Raw genomic sequence first — 1,533 nt, forward strand, 5'->3', positions numbered from 1 at the left:
ATATATATATATATATATATATAAAGGATTACGTGTGTATGTGTATGTGTATACAGACAGAGAGACATATGCGTGTGCATGTACGCTTACTCCCAAACATATGCATTCATATACACTTGCACACATGCACACGGACAAGCTTAATCGTCAGTAGAGTTTCCATGGTTACGTATGACATCTTTCCATCTTCTCGTAAGCTTTTTAATCCCTTATTGAAAGTCTTCTTCGGTTTCGAAGAGAAGAACTCTGAAAGACCAGCTTCGACTTCCTCAGTTCTTTCGAGAGTTAATTCATCCAAATGATTCTGTAAACTACGCAAAAAATGATTATCTGAAAAAGCAAAGTGTGCGGAATAAGAAAGATGGACAATTTTCTCTCAGTCAAGTTCCTCGATCTTCTGTGCATTTAGCCAGGTTCTTTCTAAACAAAGAAACAGATTGAAGATTATCGAATGTGGGGAAATAAAACTACTTCTTACAGTCTTTCAGTCAGAAGTCGAGAAGCTGCTATATCTGCACAATGTAGTATAATTGAAGTGGAGGCGCAATGGCCCAGTGGTTAGGGCAGCGGACTCGCGGTCATAGGATCGCGGTTTCGATTCCCAAACCGGGCGTTGTGAGTGTTTATTGAACGAAAACACCTAAAGCTCCACGAGCCATCCGGCAGGGGATGGTGGCGAACCCTGCTGTACTCTTCCACAACAACTTTCTCTCACACTTACTTCCTGTTTCTGTTGTGTCTGTATTTCAAAGGGTCAGCCTTGTCACACTGTGTCACGCTGAATATCCCCGAGAACTGCGTTAAGGGTACACATGTGTGTGTGCAGTGCTCAGTCACTTGCACGTTAATTTCATGAGCAGGCTGTTCTGTTGATCGGATCAACTGGAACCCTCGACGTCGTAAGCGACAGAGTGCTTCTCTTCCAGTATAATTGAAATAAGAATATGTAAACAATGTAGTTACAGATGAGATGCAAATTTAGTGCTTCATAGTGTAAAAACAACAAAATAATGGGTTAATTAAGTTATGTTTTATTTGTGAAATACAGCAGTTTTGAATTTTCATTGGAAGGAGGTGTATGCTTATGGTGGTGAGTGTGTGGTGCGTGGGGCGTAAGGCATTACGAATGTGGCCTGGGTAGTCCGAAAACGTTCGGGAACCACTAACCCACAGCGACACCTTAAAGGTTTCTGTAATATAGGTATACGAATACATACGCCCGCACACACGTATGCGTGTATGTATGTGTGTGTGTGGGGTGGGGTGGGGGGTCTGTACGTATGTATATATAGTGAGAGAGTGAGAGGAAGAGGCAAATATATATATAGAGAGAGAGTGAAATAATAATATCCAACCTTTCGAAAATGAATTCCTTACCTCCAAGATATGTAACTGTTACAGCCACAAAAAGTGCCAGACCGGATAAACCTTGAAATAATGCCATTGTTACTCTCCGTTGTAGTCTGTAAAATATATATAATGCATAGATATATATATGTATATGTATATATATATATATATATATATATATAT

The 1,533-nt window shown here is 40.1% G+C and overlaps 1 protein-coding gene across 3 annotated transcripts in view; it reads right to left on the minus strand.

Annotated features, from left to right (window-relative positions):
• LOC106867567 (solute carrier family 22 member 21) overlaps nucleotides 1-1,533 on the minus strand; it is a 23,047-nt gene that overhangs the window by 15,149 nt on the left and 6,365 nt on the right. For all 3 annotated transcript variants that reach the window (XM_014912477.2, XM_014912478.2, XM_052971943.1), the window contains exon 4: nucleotides 1,378-1,463. In XM_014912477.2, the coding sequence (XP_014767963.1) occupies nucleotides 1,378-1,463 (86 nt within the window). The remainder of the gene's footprint in view (nucleotides 1-1,377; nucleotides 1,464-1,533) is intronic.

Source organism: Octopus bimaculoides, chromosome 11, assembly GCF_001194135.2.
Source record: "Octopus bimaculoides isolate UCB-OBI-ISO-001 chromosome 11, ASM119413v2, whole genome shotgun sequence".
NCBI lineage: Eukaryota > Metazoa > Mollusca > Cephalopoda > Octopoda > Octopodidae > Octopus > Octopus bimaculoides.